Source organism: Plectropomus leopardus, chromosome 7, assembly GCF_026936395.1.
Source record: "Plectropomus leopardus strain MGB_pleo_1.0 chromosome 7, ASM2693639v1, whole genome shotgun sequence".
NCBI lineage: Eukaryota > Metazoa > Chordata > Actinopteri > Perciformes > Serranidae > Plectropomus > Plectropomus leopardus.
In genome coordinates, this window is record NC_142182.1 from 12,672,654 (window position 1) to 12,696,967 (window position 24,314).

Consider the following 24,314-nt stretch of genomic DNA (forward strand, 5'->3'; position numbering starts at 1 on the left):
GCGATACAGTAGCCAATACTAAAGAAAAAAAAACATGTACTGACATCAATCCCTTAGGTGACAGGAAATTTTATTGTATTTTTCAAGTATTTATTGATACACAAAATAAAACATGACTCTTTAGTGATGTTATTGCAAGAGGAATTTGGTAATTATTATTATTTATGTTACCAACTATTTTGTGCCTTCGCAATATGAAGTCAGAGAAAAGATTTATCAAGAACCCACCTCTAATTTGTAAGCATTTTGTAAGACTTTTGAAAGATTTATTCAAGACATTTTCATGCCAATTATGGCCTTATTTGTAGATTAGTGGATTCAATGCCTTTTAAGACTTTTTAAGGATCTGCGGGAACCCTCTAACCACTTCCATATTGAAGCCTCAGCACCCACATCTAGACTCATCTTCGCGATGCAATTTGACTTCTTAATTTGAGATTTTGATCAGTAAATGAGTGATGCTTCTTGCAGTCAGATTGTGGCCAGACACAACTCACATGACATCACACACAACAGAGATCTGATAGAAGAAGTTTGAGCCAGGCCACCTCAGAATGTGGATCTTGATAATGACTCTCAATAGGACAAATACTGCGGGGAGACACAAAATAAACAAAGTGCAGACAAGCATGAAAAACATGCAAATAAATTAAGAGACCCTGATGGAGCCACAGAGTGCAAAAACATCTGTGTGGAGCTGTTCAAAAATCACAACCAGGGAGTTTGACAACATTTCTTCATTTATGTAATGGATCTTAATGCAGCCAAGATTGGACCTGAGAGTGTGAACATCTGACAAGATAATGTGACCTGGCGTAATTGGATGCGGCAGGTGGCCTTTATAAAGCAGGTGTGACCACAGCTCCATTGCAGAGGGAAGATGGGAAGAAGAGAGAATGAGATAGGGAGGAGAGGATAATCACCCAGAGGGGAAAAAAAAGAGGAGAGAGCTCTTGTGTGATAAATTGCACATGCTAGGTTAGACTAACACAGCCTCAGCAATATTCTGCCAGATTACAAAAACAGTGATATCATGCTTTTGCCTTTTTGATGTAGTTCTCCCTGTAAACACACACATTAGACATTTAAGAAAGCACTGATCAGGATTAAGTCTGATCTGTTTTGTCTTTGTCTGAGGCTCTTAACAAATTCTGGTCCAAGATACACTACACCAATCATGATAAAGACATGTTATGTCATTTGTATGCAACCATATCTGGTCAAAGTGATTTATCTCCTTGAATAAGTGCTATCACTAATATCTTGCTGGCTTGGGCCCCGTTTCCCTCGAGTGTCTTAATGTGCTTTCTGGGGTTCATCAGATTTCAGAGCTAACCTAAAGGACGCCCGCCTTCCGCTCCATGAGAATATGAGAATATACAAGTGGAGGGGACGCTGCCACTGTAGTGTATCACTGCATGTGTGTGAAAAGCTCGACCTGCAACATGAAGTTTAAAGAATAAGTCACTGTGTGTTTGTTTTGGCCATGCACGCATATCACTTTACAGACCCAATCAAAGTATGGGCTAAAAAGAAAAGGAAAATAAAATAGCTTTTTATTGGACTAGGCTCCCAGACACTGCCAAGGGAATAGCAGCCTTTGTGCAGCTTTTTGTTCTTGCATCCTTTGGTGTCTGCAAAAAACTAATGCCTATGCATATCCCACACTGCAGTTTCATTCAAGCACCCAACCCTGTCCCCTGCTAGACGTGACAAAGCTGTTCATGTACCCTGTGAACCAACAACAACTGCAAGACATGTGTGTTGTGGTGCAAAATCTAAACCAAATTTTGGCCAAAACTTCCAAGATCCTAGAGAGAGAGACACACAAAGGAATGCTGCTGTCAAGCTCAGCAAGCGGGTCATTCGAGGACACGAGCAGGCATGTGTGTTCCTGAGTGTGTGAGAGAAAAGGAGTGTTGGGATGTGTGGTGACTACCTTAATGGATTGAAAACACACACAGAGCTCAACAGCCAATAAAACAATACAAACAACAACAAAAAAACTCATATAAAGCAGATGCATTCACACACAACAAACGTGCACGCTCACAGACAGCTAATGAGGATTTGACCCAATGAGCGAACTGGATGATTGAAATCTTTATCAGACTGTAAAAGTTAGAAATGAGCAGTGGAAAGCACACGGTTTCACACGGTGGGTGGCATGTTACTCTTTCACCCCAAATTTTGACATATTACGGAGAGGGGGTGATTATTGTCTTAGTTTGAAGCTCATGGCTGAAGCTCCAGCAATTCCTTAGAAATTAATGTTAGTGTAATTACATTAAATACTGCATTTTTGCAAAGTAAGGCATTACTTTACTGAGTGAACAAATAGGTTGTTACTTGCATTACACTCCTAAGCCTCTTAAGTCTCTTCATTGGCATAATATTGACGGAAAAATCTCCTTCGTCTTTTTCAGACTTCAGTTAATGCCAGAAATTTCTGAATTATGAGTAGAGTCATCAAACTGAGCCAACAAAGTGGCAAATATATCTCTAAAAGTCTGAATTTAAGACTGTAGATCTATTTTTGCCTATTTTCACTACAAACCTTGGAAGAATGCAGTGATGTGGTCTTCCTGGGTTTTCAAACTCAAGTTGCTGCATTGGTTGAGGCCTGTCGTTTAAGGTACCGGTGAGATGATGAAATATGGCTCTTTTGAGTAATAGTTCCATGAGTTTTGAATCTAATCAGATGCCATGGTTTATAATACTACAAGGAAGAATTTTACAACTCTGGAAAGGTATCAGAGTGACAGTCACTTCATGCTCTGTTTGGACATCACAGGGAAAACAGCTGAACGACTAATAATAACAATTAAATAATAACGATAATTATCTCAATAGAATTTTCCTCGATAGGGATATAATATGTACAGTAATCCTCCATATAATTAAACAACCCATACACCAATAGAGAGGGGGCAGTAATGCAGCATCAATGCCAGTTACCATTCATCATTAACCAGAACAAGTAGATAGAGCAGCAGCTGTGGAAGAGGAAGAAGACGGCAAGACCGAGGGACCGAATGACCGGCCACCTTTCGCCGACCACTAATGCGTATGGCAACGTTTTAAGATTACAACAACATTAAATGCACATAAAGTTATTTTTAGTAGGAGTGGTTGACCGCAGATAATGTCTCCTACAGTAGTTGTGTATTTTACTCATCTAATGCTAATGGTATATTAGCAGGTTAACGTGACTGACTAACCAGATATAATGATATGACTTAACACGACTAAAGGTAACATGGATAAAATTTTCATACATTAACACATCTGTAAACATGATTTCTGTCTCAGTCAAGTCAAACAGACTTTATTTCTACTTCATGATGTCATCAAAGTCTGTCTCTTGTTATTGTTTTGTTTAAGACAGCAGAAATTATAAACTGGGGGTGAAAAACTTGTACAGAAGTCGAAGTTTTTGTTTTGTCTATTTAGTCTGTTTCCATTGTCACTGAAACACATACAAAATGTTTTAAACCATCTGTACAGAATTAGTCGAGCTGCTGACCAGAGTTAACATTTCTTCATCTGTTTATTATTTCTTTTATTAACATTAATTTGATTATAATTGTTTTGAAACTACCACAGATTTGTGAAATGATCTGCTGTTTGTCATGTTCTGACAACAAATAATAGTTTAAACCACAATTAACCATATGATTTCTTTAACTTTCACATAGAGAAAAAAAAATCAGCCTTTTTAACTTTAATGATTTGACTTTTTTGATAGATAATTAACAATAGACCAATATGAAATTTTTATTTTGTTTCTTTTTTTAGCCATATCGCTAAGCCTTAGAACAACTATGTTCTTGTTAGAGGGGGGCCGAAGACACAGAGCACAGTGGTGGGGTTTACACAGTGCTTTTGTCTGTTTGAAATCAGCCTTAACCCTAAAACATTTAGTAACACAATTTATGCAAGTACCACGACTGTATTTGGGCATAGTGAAAAAGTAATGTAATGACTAGTGTAGCTTCTTTTCTGAGGGGGTCATGTGGAATTCATTGACTTAAAAAAAATGATGTGTAATTTTCTTGTAATGACCCCAACAGTGAATATATGTAGCCTTTATTGAAACTTTAGACAAAAGACACCTGTCCTAACAAAGTAACACAAAACAGTTTAACCACCAGATGGGCAGCATGAGAATCAACTTCCTTTCCTAAAGCCGTGCTTCTAGACAAACATGATGAAATCATGAATGTGAAATTATGTTAGTCTGCAGGCGTCCTTATGTGGCCTGCAATCGTCATACACGGGCTGGCTCTGCTTTGATCGAGGCTCACTTGGATCTCAGAGGAAAGAAAAGAGAAACAGGAAGGGCCCTCAGTTCAAAACATCCAAGACAGAGATGGGTGGGTGGGGGGGAACAAAGACATCTACACCAAGATGACACAGTGCGTGTGTGTGTGTGTTTGTGTGTGTGTGTGTGTGTGTGTGCTGCTAGTGCTGTGTGGGTGTATGTTTCTAGTTAGTATACCATTATTACATCCAACTGTACAATGTTTCCGAATGCCAAAAAAAAGATATCTGTGGATTTAACTATTATGGTTTTATTATACATGTTAGGCCGCTGCGGCTCAGGATGTAGAGCGGGTCGCCCACTAATCAGAAGATTGGTTCGATTGGCTTCTCCAGTTCACATGTCGAGGTATCCTTGGGTAAGATACTGGACCGGTTCGGCTTGTGGCCTTCATTGGGGTCAAGGGTTCATCTGGGTTCATCATGATCCTGATGAAGGCCACAAGCCGAATCACACCGGTCTTATGAAGTTGTTCTTTAAACTACAAGTGTTGCTGGAGCTCTTTGACCTCTTCAAGGCCTTCTTTATTCTCAATGAACTTTGGAAGTTGGTGAAGTTGTGCCAGAAACCTCCAAGTGATTGGCTCAAGCCGTGTCACAAAGCTGCTGACTGTTAATGGTCTTCTTCATGACCTCTAATGTAGGCCCACAGTTCAGTTAGGGTCATGTTATCAGAGGCTGCGCCCTCTGCTGTTCATTCCAGTTAGCAGGAAAAAGCTTTTTCCACATGGAGACAGAACCTGTGTTCCTAAATGTCTGTGTTTAACAAAATAAAAAAAAGTTAAACACCAAAGTAAATTTTATGGAACATTATTTTTCTTTACCAAATATTATAGTGGAACAGCTTTCTCAAGCAGTTTGTGATGCATTTTCATCATTTAGATAGATAGATATTATTTTGAATGTCTTTGGCAAAATTCAAATCTATAATTTTAATCTAGATTAATCTAGATTAACTACAGGATTGCAGTGAGATTAATCTAGATTAAAAAAATTAATCTATGCCCAGCACTAGTGTGAATGCATGTGATCGGTCACCTGTGTAGCCGGGTGGCACCTGGTATGGTAGCCTTGGTCACCAGTGTGTGAGTGTGTGAATGGGTGAATGTGACATGAAGTGTAAAAGTGCTTCAAGTGGTTGAAAGAGAGGAGCTATACAAATGCAAGTCAATTTCCCTTGAATTATTACAGTATAAGAAGTGCTGACAAGATCATGTTGAAAATGTGCTGAACTGTTTCAAGCTTCTGTATTTCGAATAAAGACGAAGACTGGATGACAACTGGGTGTTGTATCTTTTTAGGTGATAGCTCCCCAGTGTACATGGGAAAAGCTTTAACTGACCAAATGAGCAAAATTAGGGAGGGTCCAATGTCAGAATGAACAGATTTTCAGGTAAAGGTTATCTTTAGCGTTTCAGATCTCTAGTAGCACAATGAGTCTGTTTTTATATATTTGGGTCCCTGTTTTGTTAATCTTGTGTGTAGGTGCTGGAGGAAAAACGTGCACACCCTCACATACACGAGTGATGCACATTCCTGCCAATCGTTTCACGATATCCCCCAGATCTACAGGTGGTAGTAACACTGCAATGCTGCAAAGTACCAGAAAAGGGATGGCTTCTAGGTTGTAAACATAGATGTAAACAATGCTAGATTTTAAACACAATAATCTGCTTTGTAAATGTTTTATGAGGAGAAAATGCATTCAAAACATTAGTTAGAGGTCAAGGATACACACAATGCATTTTGAAGAGTACCACTGAATGTACACATAACTTTTGTTTCAAAAAACTCCACAGGACGCCCCTTTATATACCCAATACTACCAAATGTAAGTTAGAATTTCTGCCTTTCTAAACTGAACATTGATGTAATACAAGTATTAGAAAACCCTTTTCTCTATTAACTTTTGGCTTCTATTGCATTCTATTTTACCTTCTATCTTCCACTTTCAATGTAGACTAAATAAAAGAGGATAGGTGTAATATTTGTTAGCTGGATGAATATGGCCGTCATGAATGCTGCATTTAACAAACTTGTAAAAATATTCAGCAAAATATTCCTAACACACCCACATCAGGGTCGCCACACTTACAGCGGCAGCTCAATAAAAGGTATCACTGTGACATCGCTGTACACAGAAGTCACCATGGTTCACTACCTTCAGTGACAAACATTCAGCATCTGCTGGGTGCGGTCACATGGAAAAACAAACATTGAAAACACGGCTGAAATGATAAGGAGCCGCTGTGCAATCACTGCAGCAAAAGAAGTAGGACATATGTTTGTCATAACCACCACTTAAGGTTGCAATGCATGAAGAGAGACAGAGATACAGCATCACTAGTGTTTAGAGAGATAATTCAAATCCTGATACTGAAACTGGAGTGACTGTCATTGTGTGTCCAATATGTTAAATTTCTGAGAACAGGCATAATGTCATTGACGGAGAATTTTGGAAGGAACATGGTAATGCATAATCAGAGGAACAAAGTGCCTGCTCAAGCGGCCCTGTGGGTTTAGGGCTATCAGACACATGAATCACTTGTGAAAGATGGGATGAAGACTATTGTATAATGCTGACCACAAAACCACACATATCCACCATTACTGTAATCCAGCTTTTGTTTTTGAAGGATTAATACTTTACATAAAAGAAGCAGTGATGCAAACATATGGTTCATCATCTACAGCATGCGTTGATTAGTGTTAGTTTGTTCTTACCTGTCCATCCTGACCAACATGTACCTGGTGGATCTGAAGATTTCCCTGAGATAGAGAAGAAAAATGTCATGTCAAAAGCCTGATGCCATATTCTATACACACTATTATTTTGCTGTTTCAACCAGCAAACATAATGCCAAAAAAACTATTCATCTTGCTCATTTCTTTGCACTCCTATTCGCATTAAAGGTGTACTATGCAGGATTGTTGGTTACTGTTTGTTATGACGCTCGCCAGTAAAAGTAAAAGTTAAAACCAACCCCAGATCCTCTCTAGTGTGGCATTTTGTCTCACTATATATTTTTTTGTTTGTTTTGTTTTTTTGGTGTTTGTCTCCTAGATGTCTAATGCACCTGACTGCTACCTTTTTTATAAAGCCTCGACCTCACCTGAGCACTGTGGGGACACTACCATAAACGTCCTGAAAACTGAAAATAAGAAAATACAAGCAGGAGGCAGAGTTTCTGCAGAAAAATATACTGACATACACTTCTGTGGGTCAGAAGATGACTGAGAGGGATTACTTCTGTATGAGCCTATACATTGTTTTTTTGGAAAATCCTGCACAGTTTATCTTTTAGAAAATATTGTTAATATCTTTAAAATATGCATTCAGTCACACAGTGATTTAAGCCATTAAATAGAGCCAAACTTGAACTCTCTTGATCAATGTGGTAACTGACAGCATGATGGTGTCAATATCTGAGAAGAATCAGAGCTGTTTTTACAGGATGGTGAGCAGTCAGGATTTGGCAGAGGAATTTTTTTTCATACACAATGACATAAGAGTGAGAGGTGGAGGCTTTGTCCTTGTATATCAGTCATTGATTGTGTCATTTCTGGCTACATCAAGGCTCTTGTAAACAAAAACAGAAACCCATTCGCAAAGGCACAAACCCATTGCAGGCTCAGAGGGATGCAATGACCATCGTTAAGTCTCTGAACACCCACAGTGAAGTTTACAAGACCACATAAGAGAGGACATCATATAAGCCATATTTACTCAACCCCAACTTTCAGTTGTTTTCTCCTGCTAATTGTATTTCATGTATATATCAAATGCTGTCTGAGCTGCCATATGGCCAGAGAGCGGTGTAATCTCTCAAACAGCTCATTTCCTTTTCAAGCACGCTAAAACCAATGTCTTTGATGAGAGGGCCCCATTCCTAATGAAAACATATTCCATGAGTGGCAGTTGGGAGAAGTGGGATTTTGTTGCTAAGCTTTGAACTCCAAAAAACAAACAATATCATGGAATAGGAAGGAGAGGGGAGAAAAAAAATCTGGGCTCAGCCACAAAGAGCAGGAAAGGCTTTAGAGCTTTTCTGCCTCCAATTCACTCTGTCTCTCTCACTCAATCCTGCATTTCTTCCTCTGAGTGTCCTTTAGCACAACTGAACAGGAAATGAGAAAAACACTTGTTCAAGGTGTCAATTGCTTTTGCATAAATGTCAAGCTGTCATGCATGCGTGGCAAGTATCATCTACAGTATGTGATTAGATGTGTATGTGTGTACATAGACTGGCGCCTTGCAATAAATCTCTCTTCCACATCCTCGCAAAAAATCACCAACAATGATGCTGATGTGGAAATTCCTCTTCAGCAATCTGTGTGGTTTGGAGTTAAATTTTGATTTCAACTGGCAGGCGACCGCTGTGTGTGCATGCAGAGTGCATGTCTGGTGGGGGGACATGAGACATCTGGGCATTGTGTGGAAACAAAAGTTATAACTCCATGCAAAAGCAGGCGGATATATAAACATTACAGAACATCTGCTTCTGCTAAAACTCACTAATGACTTAAATGTTGTCAGGTATTACTCGGGTGCATAATTCTTGACTGGGATGGCTATTTGCACGGGCAAACAGCAACATGTGGGGAAACAAGCATATGGTCATAGTGATGTCAGCCAAATAAAAAAAGTGCAATGTGAGTATTTTGTCCTCCTTAACTTAAAGACTTGCCATGTGCTACATTTTAATTTTTTTAGAAACATACAGGGCTCAAAAGATACCAGTGTTTAATGACCTTACATGGCAGATGGAAATAGCAGTTTGCTTGATTCAATGGCTATTCCTTTGATTTCTTTCAGAAGTAGACACGCTTATAGTCTCATAAATGTGAGTTGTGCATAAGGTTTGATCAATCATCTGAAAGTGCATGTGGTTAAAAATTGGAATAATTCTTCTAACACACTTGGCTGCCTCCAGCGTGAAAGGGAGCCTCATCAAAATGAACCTGTGGCTTTATGGAGTAATGCAAAGGACATCAGTTCATCTTATTGACCCAAATACTGTAAAACTTTCTGCACAACTGTAGTTTATTCATGCAAAATTATATATCCACCAGCACCCCTATGTTTATGATTGATTACTGTACAACAAAAAAGCTTCATGAATGATTCAATTAAATGCAAATCTAGCATTTTCACTATTAACTAGCTAAATAAAACAATTACAACAAATACTTGTGCCTGTAAAGTTAATTAGAAATTTCCTTATGTCCGATGGGGATCAAGAGTGCATTTGCTGAGTCTACATGCTCACACAGATATCATGGTTCATTTTAAATAGACAGTCAAATAATGCAAGGCGTCAGCTAGCCTTAAGTGGACCAAATTAGGCTTTAGACACAATATACTGACATTCCCACACTAAAGTAGACAACTTTTTCTTTCCTGCCAGTAATCCACTTCTTTCTCAAGCATGAGTTCACTGTAACAGTTATTTACTGTCTGGAGACAAATTCTCCTGACCGACGACTTCTGCTAAGAAATTTAATATACCGGGAAAAATGACTCAAGTAAAGGAGTGGCTGATTGTTTCTCTTTTTTCTCTCTCATTCTCACACAAACACACACACACACACTTGCCTCACTGTCCTGTGTGATCTGCACCTCCTCTCCTTGTGGCACCTGGGCGATGTGCAGCTGACCCTGTGGAATCTGAGAGACACAGATGAGGGATGAAAGACAGCTGAGTTGGATCAATTACATAAATGTGATCAAGAAATCAAGAAAAGCTAAAGTGTATCTAATGCAATGGATAGGGATCAAAATCCACAGTCCTTGTTTTGTGCTTTTGTATTCAAAGGCTTTTATGCGGCTTTAGTAGTCTGAGTTAAACAAATTAACTGGATGTATTCCAGAAGTGAGACTTTTTGGTCTTATTTGTGTTTCCACTGACAGTGTTTCCCTGTTGAGCTGCAGTGGAAGAATACTAACAAAAAAATATCTTACATTGAAATAACAGGAAGTAAGGGATAGAAAGGGATTTCTTAATAGCCAGTATGAAGCTGAGGAATGATTACAGCAAGCCTTACCCTAACCCTGTATCAATATTCATGTGGGCATATGACTATTACTTTATGACAAATTTGAAAAATGGTGTCCTTTAGGGTTTAATCTAGCTACAGAATGTGATTAAAAATAATTGACAAGCAGACCTTGTGTGATACGTGTAATATGGCAACACATTGTGTTTAGCAATTATAAGGCAATTGACGCAGCGCTGAATCACAGTTTGTAAGTATACTTGATTTCCTCTGCTGTATTAGCAGCACTCATAAATTTCAGGCTCAGCTGCACCCTTTAATACTCTGCAGCGTGTTGGGAGGGTAAAAAGTGCACACTGAGCTCCTGAGAATTATTCTCTCCCACTCTTCCTCAACTTCACTTCCTGCCTGTCCGCCCTCCATCTTTTATGCCTGTTCTTTTCTTTCTCAGGCGAGTCACCTATCATCAGTGCCTCCAGACCCATGCATCATGTAGCAACCTATTAACAGCAGAAATACTCCACACTGTAAATTATAAGGTGGCTTTGTAGCACTGTTATTACATACAGTGGGTGTGCCAATGAGTAGAGGTGGAGCCTCACAGCAGAATAGAAATGATCCAAAATGTTAATGTAGTATAATCAAAATGTGTTTTATAATTACTGACATTTTTTTAGATGGTAACATAGACTTTGCAAACTCACACACTTATACACTTGTAGCACTTAGAAGAAAAACATTTTATTCAATTTCCTCATGCAAAACCCCTCATGACAAACTCACAGCTTGTGTGTATCTGTCACCAGCTGTCTGACTATACAACATGTAAACAAGACTGGGCCAAGCTGCTCTCACTCCATTAATAATTGTAACCTCAATGATAAACCTTGAACTAATACATTTGATCCATCGGATCAACTACAGACAGTGTAACTTCACAAATCTGATATCTTTAAGACCTTCAACAGGCTGTAGTGTTTAATCAAGTGGCCTGTTCCTCGCCTGTTAGACAGAAGCATTTTGTTGGATTTAAGGGCACATGGAAGATAAGATATGAGAATTGCACTCACTTTCTCCTCGTCAGCCCACCCATAACGCTGTAGTGGGCCTGACTGTGACCTTTGACCATCGCAGCTGTAAAGGGTCATCCAACGCCTTCATTGACATAAGCTGCACTATTTTTCTACAGAATGCCGTGTGTGTCATTGTGGTGGGTGGGATGATCTGCCCCCCCTGCACTATGAACCAAGCTTTGGGACCCTCACATGACAGCAGCAGGGAAGAAAATGGAGGCTAAGTGTGTGAAAAATATTTGATAATATTGTGAGAAGGGGATGAGAAAGACTCTTATCTTAAGATCTTTTCAGACAGTGAGCAACTGATGCTCCTTGTGATTCATTTTCAATGAGAAGCAAATCCGACAAGCCAAGTGCAATCTTATGAACCTGTCACAGTCATGCTCATCAAATGCACACACCTGCTTGCCGCCAAAGTTAAACTGTCTTGACTTTTTCTGACACGCAGTGCAAATCAATGTATCAATGTCTCTTGGTCTATACACTTTTTTAAGGAAAATTCTGCATAGTGTATCTTTAAGATAGACTGTCAAAAAATGCAGTTGTACGAGCAGGAAGACAGTTATGCAAAGAAGACATTTTATGGTTATCATACATATAGGGCCTAGCGTTAACAAAGGGAGCACTTGCCTGTCTGTCTGTTCACATGAGGAGTGCAGTGAGACCCCCCCCAGATTCAAGTAGGCACATGATACTGCTAACCATCTTTGCTGTTTGAGCATATTAATTGTGTACTTTTCCCATTAGTAATAATGTTTCTGTGTAGATTCAGGAAAGACTGAGTGATAAAATGTGCAACACTCACCACCTGAACTTGTCCATCCTCGCTAATCCGGTGGAACTGGACTTGTTGATTGGCCAGTGTGTAGTGCAAGGTCTGCTGGGTGGCAGTCTCAATGTGAGCCGTTTCTTCTGCCATGCTTCCCTCTGCTAAGGAGGACAAGCAGTCTGGTCATTGGTGTGCTCATGTGTACAGTGGTCAGGAATACAGTGCAAATGAGTCACACATAAGCAGTAAGGATGAGGTCTCTAAGACACATAAACCAACACACATCCACACATCATGCACAAGGCCTTTGTAACCTTTAAAAAAAAAACCTGGCTAGTTCCCAGGCCATCTGCTGGATGATGCTATGTTTATACTTTATCAAACGCCTAAATACACAACAAGGACTCTCCAGCTAGCCTTCCAAACACACTCATGGACTAGCAGCCAAACACAAACTCCGAGCCTCAGTCTAAACAGCCCCGGTCACTGCAGTAGTATGACATCCCTGCATGGACCAGTCGCACCACTCACAACAGTTCTCAACCAGCCCAAAAATATTAAGACGCCATGTCATCAATCAAAGTCAGTAGAGCTCTCAGTGACAGTGGAGTCACACAGGGCCATAAAATAAACAAAGGCACACCGTCTCATGTAAGACATCAAGAAGTGCAGCAAGATAAAGACCACTTGGGTGAAGTAAGGAGTGAAATCATGTGAGGTGATTTCTTGTAGCAGACTTTAACAGTGCTGAGAAAGGCAGCCTTTTTTATTTGAGTATGAAAAAAAGGAATGTGGCTTTGAATGATATAAAACATACAGCTCATATCACATACACCTCAAAAGCTCTGTTTTGTGTTATGTTGCTTTGAAAGGTAAGTCTGCATCCCATCTTTCGTTATTACTGCTACGTACTCTATTATGTAAATAATCCTCAGTAATTTGGTTTGCCAGATGAGGATGCAAGATCCAGGTGGCTTGTGAAAACTACAGTTTTGGTCTGAACTCTTCTTGCTGATTCACTGGTAAATAATGGTTTTAAAAGCAGAAGAACTGCCTCTTTCCGGTCCATTAACACGTAATCTGATTAAGGAAGGAATGATTGTTTGGTGTTTGTGTCTTCACATGTTTGTGCATGCACCCTCCGAACTAGTATTTTTGTTGTACACTCTGGGGTGTGTGTGGCCTGAAAAGGAAGGGCCTGGCAATCCACCCCTGGTGTGTGCTCACAGGATATTTGGGTTTCCCCTGCAGTCTTACTTTTCCCTGGTCAGAGGTGAGAGGTGATGGCTCACAGGGAGAGAAGGACAGCAGGCATTGTGTGCAGATTACAACCATCTGCAGCAATACACACTGTATCTGAGTTTGGGTTTGGGTCTTAAAATAGCTTTCATATAGCGGATGAAATAAAACCTGTATGAGTTCACTGTGTGCGACTGTGTTTGTTGACATTTTTCTGCATGAAAGTACTTAAACAGGCACTAAAAGAGAAAACTTTCAATTCAGGGTAAAGAAAAAAAAATAAATGTGGTCCAAGTTTGTCACGCAGCATAAAAATGGTTTATTAATCACCCAGTTAAATTTGGATGATTAAAAAAATCAGAAAGTATATCAAATGAAATGTAAAAGTCATGCAAAAATAAGCAATATTCTCTGCTCAGAGAAGGAGGGTGTCCGTCTTTAGTGGACACTTGTCTCGTTAGGGGATTTGGTAGGTCACTTGTCATTTATTGACCAACTGAATACTTGCATCAAGTCTTTTTGCACCAGTATAATGGTAATTACAGACAGTGTAATGCTAATGGAAAGCCTCTAGGTGGACTAACCAGTAACATTTTATAGAAGTGACTATTAATTGGTAGCTTTGCATGGTAAACTTTGGTCAAAACCTTTAGACAGCAGTGCTTTCCAGGCATAGACTTTACCTGGGCGGACAGCACAGGTACATTTATAGTCACCAAGGTGTAATTGGCAACCCTTATTATTTTATCTGTCCAAGAGAATGACCCCATTAGTGATCCATCTACTAGTGTACCATCTCCCCTCACTCTACTCCTCTCATACCTGCTCATTCTGTTACTGCAGCTACCGCTAGTTAAAATGATGTTTCCTGAAGCGCCCCCCTACCATAGTTGGTTCAAATTTAGGAAGAGGGGAAAACACACAGTGTTGTGTAAACAGTTATCAACACAACACACACAAAGCCGGCTTGCAGTCACCAGAGATAGTTTCAGCATCTGGTCTATTTTCTCCACAAGCAAATCTGGCAAGTAAACCCCCTGCTGGTCTATTATGAATCACATGAAAGAAATATATCAGTGATGTAAATATGATATATGATAAGAAATGCATCACATGTTCTATTTTTTCTGCCCCTCCCTGCTGTTCTCCTAAAGTTTTGATACCCTGTTTTCACCCCCCATATAATGAAATGTATCTCATATATTTATTAGAAATATCCTAGCACCGCTGCTGTTTGTGATTGTGTTTTTAAATTATGTATCCTCCTTTATGCCACATATTTATCCTTGTGTCTAAAGGGAGAGCAAGTGAGATGAACACACACAAAAACACCCAAGCAGACAGAGACAGAGAGATAATAAAGATAAGCTCTATGAGAAAAGTGCATAATGATGCAATACGTATGAAATTAATAGAAATACTCAAAAAAATCAAGATACTGTGTAAAAGGTCACATGTTTTTGTTATTTGTCAGATGTAGTAGACCTTTCTTGTGCTGGTAGGCAATGCCGGCCCTTTCCGCCTGCTACCACCACATTTATATTTCAGACATGCAAGAAACACTGAGAAAGCTTTCACTCTCAAGATGATGAAGAGGCCGCCTTCGCTGAGAACCTCCTCCAAGTTTGCAGAGAGAAAACAATTTTCCCGATTCCACTTAAATTGGTTGAGCATCAGTTCAAAGCTAAAAAAAACAGATTTTTAAAAAAAAGTTAATTAGTTCCATAACCAGGAACCAACTAATGTAACATGCCGTTTCACTGATAACAGTCCAAAGTGAAAACCAGTGGTGGTGTTGCTGGCCTGTAAGAAAAAAAATGCAGATGTCTCTTTTTTGGGGGGGTCAGTTGGTTCTCACAACTGTGCACCTTGTTTGATTAGGAAACAACCACAGAATCATAGCAACGCTATCAGCCGATAAAGACACATGAGAGTGGAGCCAGGTAGATATTAGTTTTCTCACGCAACAAAGATAAATGTTAATGTGCTCACTCCCAAAGCATTTCACAAGAAAGTTGTCAGAAGGTTCTGCATTATTAGGATTTCTTAAACCCAAAGATTCACAAGCTGAAAAGGTTGATTTGAATGTGATGTCTGAACGTGATCTCATGTTTGACTTGCTGGATTTTAGTCCAATCATATAAATGATTCTGTGTCATATTAGTTTAGTGTAGTTTTCTGGAGACCAAATGCAAATGTTCTGAAAAGAAGATATTTGAAACTGGAAGGTCATCTTAGATTTGAGAACTATAACATTATTTTCTTTATGGATTTAACATTATCTTTTTCTCTTTCTCTCTGACATTGTTGCTGTTTCTTTTGTTGTGTCACACTATTTTTCCATCACATAGTATGCATATTAATGCAGCAAAGTGAACAAATATTTAACTCCAGTCCTCACTGTTTAGGGGTACGTGGGATGTAAATACTAAGTTGTTATTATGTAATTTTCTTGAGTTATTGAGTTCAGCAGTGTCTGTACATATAAACTACACACACACACACACACACAAACAAGACAACATCCTACAAAGCATGTGCCATGGTACTGATGCACAAAAGTTATATAAATGTATGCTCTCCAGCCCCCTCATAATAATGTGTACTTTACCTGGGGCTGTGCTACGAGGTGTGCGTTTGGAGAAGCTCTTGACAGCCAGACTCTGACCACGCTGCTTACGTCTCCAGGCGGTGCGACACTTTGAATCGATGCTCTGCTTAATGCGATACCAGTCTGACTCAGTGATGCCAAATTTGTGGAACAAGTGGCCTGTGGGAACACAGAGAGGTCAAAGGTCATCACATTACTGTATAAATGATCAATCAAATATTTGACGGCTTGATTGCTGATAGTGAATCGTGTCTCAAAACTGATCAGTCTCTGGGCTATTTTATTTTCAGTTTCAAAATGTCCTTTTGCCACAGGAATTCCCTCCATTTATTTGCCTCCTCCCTTCTGTTTCAGTAGGGTAGGAAAATAAATAGCCTACTCTGAGCATTAGTGGAGAAAACTAGCAAGTAGTCACTTACATAAACTTGAGGGTAACATCATCAGCAATTCAAGTCATAGCAGCCAGGATATCTGCTGCAAATCGGCTGGGTGTAAGTAATAAGCTGCAGGACAAAGTGTTTGTAACAGGGCCACTTCACCTGCACTTAAAATACATATATTAAAACTGAAGTAATAAATGTCCTGATTTTGTTTACTTCTGCTCCGCTTACATGTTGACAAGCAGTGGTAACACAGGTCTGTGACTGTCCCTCATCCCTCCCTCCATGGAGACATGAGCAGGTGAGACTGGATGCAGCTGAATTTAGTGGCTGTCTACCTCAATGTTTTGAACTGTTTAAAAGGAGGTGAGCTGCTTGACAGCTCATTTCTACATAAATTAACAACGAAGCCACAGCCTGAGGGCAGAAAATGAGACAGAGGAGAGCTGAGGGGCATCTGCGGATAGTGGGATAGTGGTGTATGGCAGCCCTTTCACACCTGATGGGTCCTGTACAGGCAGGCAGGGCACTTGTTTCTTCATTCCTTTTCCTTTTTTTTTTATGCAGGCAGCATGAGTCACCCAAAAGTCACCTGGCCCTGCTCCAGCTTTTGCATACCTCTATGTCAGGCCAAATCTGCATGTAACTACACACACTCACACTGCTAAGAGGAAATACAGGTAACTAAGTAGACAAGCACTTATGTATGCCATGGGGGGTATTAACTAAAAGCTCCTGCAGGGGGCACAAGGTGAACTCTGAAGTAAAGGCTCAAGCTAACAAAGCCCCTTTTTAAACTGCAATATGACCCATATAAATATAATATATAGGCACAGGACCCTCATAAATATCTGTCTGTCTACCCTCATAGCCATTACTCTGCTTCATCAGGAATCAAAGAGTTCTCTGAATTGAGGGTGAACTTTCTAGCAGACATGTGCTTGTCATTTACAGTCTGGTATGTTTTAAAATGTGTTGCACATTAATGCGTGTGTGCAATGATGAATGCATGTTGTTGTAACTTGCCTTGGGAATACAGACTGCAGTCTATTTCTGTGTTCAATTCAGTGCCACTTTGTAATGGAACGAAGATGAAATGTGGGAAGGTCTCAGAGAGTTCATATATTGCTGTAAGGGGGCACGGATTAAAGGCCCGGCTGAGTGAGATTTATCTAACTATAAAGCCAGGAATCTCTGTCTGTAAGTGTGTGTGTGTGTGTGTGTGTGTGTGTGTGTGTGTGTGTTTGTGTGTGACATATATCTCAAGAACCGTTCGTACAATCTACTTCACACTTGGCGGGTGTATCGCTGGGGACCCAGTGACATGCAGAGTCAAAGTTGGTGCACTTTGAGCACGGGATACATTCAAAAAGAGTTGATTAAACAGAGTAGAGCATGGGCAAAATACTTCTGCTATTTAAAATCATGCTCTACTTAATAACCACCGTGGTTATGTCAAAGCAAGCAACTAATACCCCGATTGAAAATTATCGCATCTTCTAAGTTTATTTCACTGATGTTTCTGATCACAAGTAGCAGCAATCGTGTGTGTATTTGTCGGGGGCACTTTAGCGATTTGGGGCCCCAAGCAATCTCTGTCTTCTCTAACTGGGAATGTTGGGATAGGTATTGGTGGAAGAAGCAAAAATGTTAACTGTTAAGGCATTGTCAGCACAATGTAGTTAAATGTATTCGATATCTGTTTAAGGTGGAGCTTTCAATTCTGATATAATGCTGGATAGTTTCATGAATAATAATACATCATATTTTAATTGTTATAATTTGTAAATAAAATCTGAATTTCCGATGTAACTACTGACATGTCTCTGACAATTGTCATAGGACTACAATGTTTTTTTTTCCACAGTAGAAATGCACAGTAAATAAGTAATATTCCAGTGAGTTTCATATTATTTTAGGTATCTGAAGGCCTTTTGTGTGTTTTTTTTTTTTGGGGGGGGGGGGGGGCATATAATGAGTTAGGATAGCAACATAATTCAATATTTTTTCATATTTAAACATCACAATAAATCTTTAGCTTTTTGGGGCCCAGGTGTATTGCTCAAGACCTAAAGAAATATAGTGCCACAAAGTGAAGCAGGTGGCATGAAACTGAAACTACTGTCAATACTAGATGGTTGTAATAATATCACAAGATGACTCACAGCGAATGCCATAGATCATGAGGGGGTCCAGCTGTTTCTTGCCATGTATGCCCTGGCCAGAGAGGTTTGACATGGCTTGGACTTCCCGATGAAACAAGTAGTCCAATAGTGTCAGTGCCATCTTCTCTGCTGTGCGGCAGTTTGTGGTGATGTGGAGCATGTCAGCTGGGGACACTGGGCAACGAACACGCATCTCTGGGTTGTTCTCATCTCCCAACCAGGTACCCGCTGGGTAATCATCTAGAGGTAACAGGAGTAGGAACAGTTATTTAAACATGGTTACACTGCTCTCTTTCAGTAAACCTGCAGCCTGTAAATATCACTGAGATTTAAAGCAGTATGTGAATTATACCCTGCTTCCCTTTACTGAAGAAAAGCAAAATATATCCACATTATGACATGTACATGTGTTGAGTCACAGGCTGACAAATACTACACTGGTACAGAGCCACAGAGATACTTCACATAGTACAATAGCACACCCCTGTGGCAACAAATGAGAAGTAGGTGACCTATGGGCAAAACTGTGTTATTATCGAAGATATTAAAAAGCAGAGTATGTGGTTTGGCTGTTTGCTCAAAGCGTATGTTTGCTGTTAAATCTACCACACAAACAAACACACAAACACGGCACGAGACACACTGTTCTGAACACCACATGGTACCATCAAGTTCATGCTGACTAACAGTTATATCATGGTAACCCACAGCTGCATATAAATGAATAATAGTTTGCCTTTGAAGATAACTAAGAACGTCCAAGTTCATTGAAAATAACCAAACCAGCAATCCCAGAAAATACCAACACAGCAACAACAATGTGGCCCTCATTTAGATTTGCACATTTAAAAATGAACTGTTCTCTCTCTGGCTCAACAAGAACCGCTGAGCAAAGCTACTGAAAACATGAATGACCACTCAGAGCCTTAATTGGGACAGTCTGAGACAAAACCACAGGGACATGAACATGACACATCAGCACAGTTTGCTTTCCATTCAATATGGACACCATCTGAAGGGTCACATTAGCCACGTCCAAAAAAAACACCAGCTCCTTCTGTCCATCTGTCCAACAGTCACGGGCAAGACAATGAACCCCAAACCCTGATGGTCAAACCTGGCATGGTAGTTTATTGGCACACACTTAGTGTGTGTGTGTGTGTGTGTGTGTGTGTGTGTGTGTGTGTGTGTGTGTGTGTGTGTGTGTGTGTGTGTTAAGGGTACTGTATAGCATTTTGAATAAAAGTGCTATAGAAATGCAGCTGTTTACCACTCGGACATTTGATGATTGTATTTAATTTGTCTTACTGGAGACACTTAGCCAAAAGTTAAAAAAAAAAAAAAAAAAAAGTTTTTAAACCAGTAAAAGTATACTATTTCTTGCTTCTGGTCAACCTATGTTAGTACTTATCTGGATTTGTCACAGTGACAGGCTTTCAAATAAATGCAGAAAATGCTGACGAATGAATGTATGCGAAGAACAAAATCTTAAAAATCAGGGACATGGTTCTTAAAAATATAACATGGTCCTAAACATTGTCAGTATAGCCAGTGTGTTCACGTCTATACACTGACTCCAAGGTAACAATAGCAATAATGAATAAATGTGTGTTTCTGTGTCTAAATCAGCAGTGGGATGTCATACCTTCTGAATTGAGCGTAATTAATGTGACATTTGGGCCATTTTGTGCATTGCTGGATTGGCCGCTGTTAGAGACAGTGTCACTGGCCTCTGAGCCACTCTCTTGTTCTTCCTGACTCTCCTCGGGGCCTGGCACCTTTACCAGGATTGTGTTCTGACGCTTCCTGGTCACCGTGCTGGAAAGAAAAAGCAAAATTTGTAACCAGTTGAGCTAAAATACTGAGAGCATCTTGCATCTAGCATCTTGTATGAGGAATTTAGAATTGAGTCTTAACAGTCCTTAACTGCCTCGTCTGCCTCAAGTGTTGGGGAACATTTGTAAATTTCTGACCTCAGTTCACACTAGACATTTAGTGTGTCGATGTGATTAACTCACTTGCTAAGCAGATTCTCCAGAGGGGTGTCTTCTTGGCTAGATGTGCCCTTCGGGTGTTCACTGCTCACAATCACATTTGTTTGTGGAACAACACTGAAGGAGAAGATCAAAACGCATTTGTCAACCGGCACAGGTGTGCATGCTTTGCACAGTTTTAAGTAAGTATACGTAACGTGGTTCTGGTAGCTCCTGTAATCACAATACAGCTTTGTAAAATAACAAAAAGCACAATTTAGATTACACTTACTATGGCTTCAGAATTTTAACTGATCTCCAGTGACTGTGCTCCAAGCCTACATGGAGACAATATGCTAGTAGAAAAACACTTGTATCTTACCAGCGCACTTTGTTCCATGTTTGAGTGGCCCCCTGAGGAGACCCTGCAACCATAGGAACCTGGATGGGACTCTTTGCACAAGGTACCATGCTGTCCAGTTTGCGTCCAAGGGCTTTGCATGTAGCATCCAGAGCCTGTAACTTTGATTCAATTCCCTCAAGTCGATTGCTGATTGATGCAGTGAATGAGACCAAAAGGTTCTGGAAACCCAAGAGTAAGATGTGGTATTTGTAATTTAATAAACAAATCCTATTCTCATATTTTCAAATATAGATAAATATAGGAGCTTTGGACAGTGTCCATTATAGAGAGCTGGTACCTTAATAAAAGATATGTCTTGGTTGTTGTTGTTGTTGTTATTCTCCTGGCTGTTACTTAATTTCCTCTTTTTCTTTTGTGGCCTTTCTTCATCATCTTCATGATTGTCCAGCATCTCTGGCATGAATCAAATATAAAGACAACTTCAAAACAGCACATGGCAGCCTTTTGTTGGATTTCACTATAGGATGGACAGATTGGACAGATTGAAGCTGTGCACCTGCTCCAATCCGACGCAACAGTACTGAGAATCTGATGATACCATGTCCCGACCCCACACAGTGTTTAATATGCAGAGTAATAAATAATACAGTCCTACAGCACACACTTGCCCTGAAGTAATCTTGCATTAAAACTTCAATTACATTAGAATTCATGTAATTGCTATTTACTAAATATCTATGTTTGATAATGCTGCACTTGCCTAATATGGAACCAAACTATATCTGGTACAAAGGTCAGATAATGTAAATATCCAGCAATTCACTTTACACTGACAACATGTAAAACAACAAGTTTTCATATTGTTTCACAAGAATCTTACCTGTTCGATCTTCCTGGTTGAACTCCTCCACTGTTATCTGCACAATTTCACCCAACTCTTGTTCCGACATTGTTCACAACTGAAATAAGAAAGGAAAACTTGTTCAACTTAGCAAGACAGATAAATAACTTTCTAATAACATCCTACTGTAAGGCTGAGTCTGTTGCTGCCTCTGCATTACTGGCGACGATGCTCTTAAATTTGACTAGTTTGTCAAACAATTACAACATGCTATGTGTAATACTAAATACTGTTTAGCCTCTTTGTTGTGTATTATGCTTTAGTCTTGCTGCTTGATTTTTGGTTGCATCATGTGCTTTATTTGCCCTTGCTTTAGATGTTCTGTTTTTGCTATATGCATGCCTTTTCAATTTTCCAGTTAACACTTTATTATTTGCCCTTTGTAATGTTTAATCTAGTCTGTAGTTGTTTAGTTTTGATGACCATTTGATCTACACAAAACTGCTTTTCTGTCCCCTACTGATATCCTGTTTGTCTACACTTTGAAATGATATCTATCCATGATTAGACCATATTGGTTAAAGACGTGTTATGTAATTAAAATTGCTCTTTAGTTATGATCATGCAATTACTATTCATGAGTCAGCATAACTGTACTGATTTGTACAGATAGATACAAACACAAAAATGTGCAATTATTCATTTCTATGCATCACTCTACCAATTAAAGTTCAAAAGTGTAGTCATTTCTATGTATTTAAGGCTACTTTTTGAGATTTTTTCAGCTTTCATCCAAGTACATTTGCATCTTATGACATAAAAGCATGAGAGTTACGCCAGTATAGGTTTCTACCACACCCTTACATGTACTTTTAATATGTTTTATCCTCATTGTTGCTTTCTATTATGTGAAACAAATAAACAAACAAACAAGAGTGAAACTTGAATTTCAGAGCTTCTAAAGATGGAGCATGCAACACTTGTAGGCCACTGTAAAAATAAGATAAACACCCAGCTTTACTAAGGTCTGTATCTTAAATAAGGAGACTACTATAACTGATGCATGGCAGGGCAGACACCATATGGAATAATGCACTCACAATGGCAAAGCCCTTTACTTTACAGTGTATGGGAAAATGTAAGGATGCATCGTGAACTTCATCAATCACTTAAATTCTGAATCAAACAGGAATGCATCCATCGTGTATTTGTACAGCATGCACAGGGACATGTCTTCTGCAGAGAGAGAGACAGAGACAGGCACACAAACAAGCGGAGTGACAGTATCAATCACTTAAACTCCGACTCAATCAGGAATGCATTAACTCTCCTGCAGAGAGTCCGGGAATAGTGACAGACACAAGTAACAGTAACTGGGTGGGGGTGTGTGTGTGTGTGTGTGTGTGTGAGAGAGAGAGAGAGAGAGAGAGAGAGGGGTATCTGGATGCATTATGTGCCTGTCACTCCCTGGGTTTATTCCCATTTACATGCATGGGAAAAGCAGAAATACTCAAGTGCAGTTTTGAAATGTTATAGAAAATGCTGCCATTATCAGTGACACCTCATTTAAAAATGAATAGCATTAGCATTTTTATTAAGCGATATTAGCTTGAATTAGCTCTGGTAGTAGCAAGAGTATTTTTTTTTGCTATTTTGGCAAGGCCCTGACACTCTAGATATTACGTTGTAACCCATCTATTTAAATATCATCTACACTGGTAAAGTCTTGCTAGCCTGACCAACTACGTTAATATGGCTACATGAACGCTGGCTAACTGACGTAGCGGCTAACATTAGCTACCTGGGCGGGGGTCTGTTCACGATGTGAATTGGGGGTATAACAAAACAAAACAAACCGTAAAGTTGACGTGTTTCCGACTATGTGTTCCTTTAATTTCATTAAGTATATCATAGCTGATGTTTTTGCTGCTGCATTTCGGCAAAACGTTCAATGTTGCATGGACGCTAGCTAGCAGGCTAGCCTTGGCAAAAACACATATAAGCTAATGTTAGCTAGGTTAGCACTGCTACAAAATCGGATTTGCGTGCTAACGTTAAAGACGAAGCGCTGCAAATGAGTCAGTGTCTAAGCTAGCGCGGTGGTTAGCATGCTAGTTAGGCCTAAAGGCCGCCTAAATATATTGCAAGAATCGTGAACTGTTGGTAGATTTAACAATAAAATATGATTTTGAGACACCTTCTTTTCCCCACTGCTGGCACACAACACATGTACCGTGTAAGATTGGGTTATATTACCGTGTGAATGATGAATTCTCGTGTTGTTTGTAGAGATTCCGATAACGGCGTCGTTCCTCGCGAGAGATGAGCCCTCGCCTTGTTCCTCACATGCAGAGCTCTTGAGTTATTCCGGGGAACCAAAGCTTGAAAGCAGTCTGCAGCCGCTAGACACCACAGTACAAGAAACATGCACATGTATCAAAAGATGTAACAGTGATTCATTTAAAAAAAAAAGTGCTTAACTTGTTATGTCTATATCTATAAAACTACATTGAGAGAATTTACTAAAAAGAGTGATATTCCTCGATTATGGACACACGCTTAGCCATAAAAACTGA

At 39.6% G+C, this 24,314-nt stretch overlaps 1 protein-coding gene across 3 annotated transcripts in view; it reads right to left on the reverse strand.

Annotated features, from left to right (window-relative positions):
• The window catches only part of banp (BTG3 associated nuclear protein), a 42,591-nt gene extending 18,277 nt beyond the window's left edge, over positions 1 to 24,314 (reverse strand). Inside the window, exons 1-11 of one of the 3 annotated variants that reach the window (XM_042496569.2) lie at positions 23,995 to 24,314; positions 21,778 to 21,856; positions 21,235 to 21,350; positions 20,916 to 21,115; positions 20,579 to 20,671; positions 20,206 to 20,378; positions 18,561 to 18,800; positions 16,016 to 16,174; positions 12,202 to 12,323; positions 9,920 to 9,991; positions 7,048 to 7,092 (exon numbers count right to left, since the gene is read on the reverse strand). In XM_042496569.2, coding sequence (XP_042352503.2) covers positions 7,048 to 7,092; positions 9,920 to 9,991; positions 12,202 to 12,323; positions 16,016 to 16,174; positions 18,561 to 18,800; positions 20,206 to 20,378; positions 20,579 to 20,671; positions 20,916 to 21,115; positions 21,235 to 21,350; positions 21,778 to 21,847 — 1,290 coding nt within the window. In that variant the 5' untranslated portion in view covers positions 21,848 to 21,856; positions 23,995 to 24,314. Of the gene's footprint in view, positions 1 to 7,047; positions 7,093 to 9,919; positions 9,992 to 12,201; positions 12,327 to 16,015; positions 16,175 to 18,560; positions 18,801 to 20,205; positions 20,379 to 20,578; positions 20,672 to 20,915; positions 21,116 to 21,234; positions 21,351 to 21,777; positions 21,857 to 23,994 lie in introns of all 3 variants that reach the window. The other 2 variants (XM_088079966.1, XM_042496568.2) reach the window with 2 other exon arrangements.